Source organism: Phaethon lepturus, unplaced genomic scaffold, assembly GCF_000687285.1.
Source record: "Phaethon lepturus isolate BGI_N335 unplaced genomic scaffold, ASM68728v1 scaffold46739, whole genome shotgun sequence".
In the NCBI taxonomy this organism is placed as follows: domain Eukaryota; kingdom Metazoa; phylum Chordata; class Aves; order Phaethontiformes; family Phaethontidae; genus Phaethon; species Phaethon lepturus.
In genome coordinates, this window is record NW_010564941.1 from 14,464 (window position 1) to 16,035 (window position 1,572).

General features: G+C 41.3%; 1 protein-coding gene across 1 annotated transcript in view; it reads right to left on the bottom strand.

Annotated features, from left to right (window-relative positions):
- Nucleotides 1-1,344, bottom strand: part of RPS27L (ribosomal protein S27-like) — a gene marked incomplete at its 5' end in the record, with an annotated part of 3,668 nt that extends 2,324 nt beyond the window's left edge. Inside the window, one exon of the mRNA XM_010295024.1 lies at nt 1,236-1,344. Coding sequence (XP_010293326.1) covers nt 1,236-1,344 — 109 coding nt within the window. The remainder of the gene's footprint in view (nt 1-1,235) is intronic.
- Between the last annotated feature and the right edge of the window lie 228 nt (nt 1,345-1,572).

Consider the following 1,572-nt stretch of genomic DNA (forward strand, 5'->3'; position numbering starts at 1 on the left):
CTTTCAGTAACTAGGAAGCAACTTCCAACAACACTGAATGATGCATAAAGGCTGGCTGGTTTTCAGTGCCTTGTGCTTAGGACTTGGTCATGATACAAGCTTGCCCGCTTTGCTCTATAGATCCCTCAAACTTGGTAACCAATTAATCCAACAATAATAAAGATAACCAATGATGACCTATGTTGACATAAATTCTATCTTAGTATATGCATGCATGTATGCTGGTTTGAAGAAAGTTAAAAAAAAAAAAATCAGTGGCTTAGCCTTGCAACCATGCATTTTTAAAAAGTAACCACGCTTTACTTTCAAAGTTTTAATGAATTTACCTCACTTTTAGATGGAGAACAGTGTCTCAGATCTCCTTAGAAATCTAAGCTACTAAGAAAGAATAAGATAGTAAGAAAACCTGAATACAGCAACAATTCCCTGCTTCTAGTCAGGATGATCACTATTGTAAGTAAGTCTATGCATTTTCTTACTGTTACAATCTTCTTATACTGCAGTAGTTTCTAGGAGGTAAGGTACCACACTTGACAGTTTCTGTGCCTTGCTGTGGATGTAGCTGTGCTACTGGTAGAGCATACTCTTATAATTGCGCTAGAAAATCCCACGGGTTATTTTATAAAAGAAGTTGGTTATGCAGGTGTTTCTGAGCCAAAGTAATGAAAATGTGTGAAAAGCAGACATAGGCAACACCTTAAATACAACCTCTGTATATGGGAGCTGCTTAAAAGCAACATGTGAAAAAGGCAGTTGTGTATGTTTCGCTTTATGTGAAAAGTCCCAGTATGCCTGCATATATCCTTGTGAAAAGGTTTTCTGGTTGCTCTTCCACAATCAACCAACTTCCAAAAGGAGGAAAACAATGTTTTCTTCTATTTGAAACTTATGCCATGAATGCTTTAAAGGATCCGTTTCATCTCACTTCTTAGATGTGCAAATCTGGGATTTGTTTCCCCCCCCCTCCTTGCCAGGATTTCATACAGGGAAAAAAAAAACAAAATCTCATGACAGACCTCTAGAATAGAAAATAAAAAGCTGATTGTTTAACTTTTGAAAAAGGTGGAAAACACTTTTATTGTTTAACAAACCCAAAGCAACATACAGGCTTTTTTTCCTACAGACAGATAAACCACATTTAAGGTAAAAAAAAAACCAAAACTTTTTATGAAGATGAACCGCATACAAAATCAGTTTCATTCCTTCTGCGAGATATAAACACTTTAAATATGTACCTGGACATTTTACATCCATAAAGTAGGAGTTTGGACTCTGTACAAGACGCTTCTTTTTGTGCTTTCTCTTCTCATCTTCTAAGGAGGGATGCACAAGGTCTTTAGCCAGCTGGGGAGGACAAGAGGGAAAAGGCACTGCACGTTAAACAGCGCTGAGGCTTCTCGGACAGGCTGGATGCCACGAAGCCGCCTTGAGCCTGGTCCCCAGCGCGGCCGCAGCGCTAGGGCCAACCTCCCCGGCAGGGCTGAGGGCGACGGGGATAGCGAAACCCCGCTCGGGCCTTCCCGGGCACCGGCATTTGCCGGTGAGGCGGGAGCGGCGAGCAGCCTGAGCGAC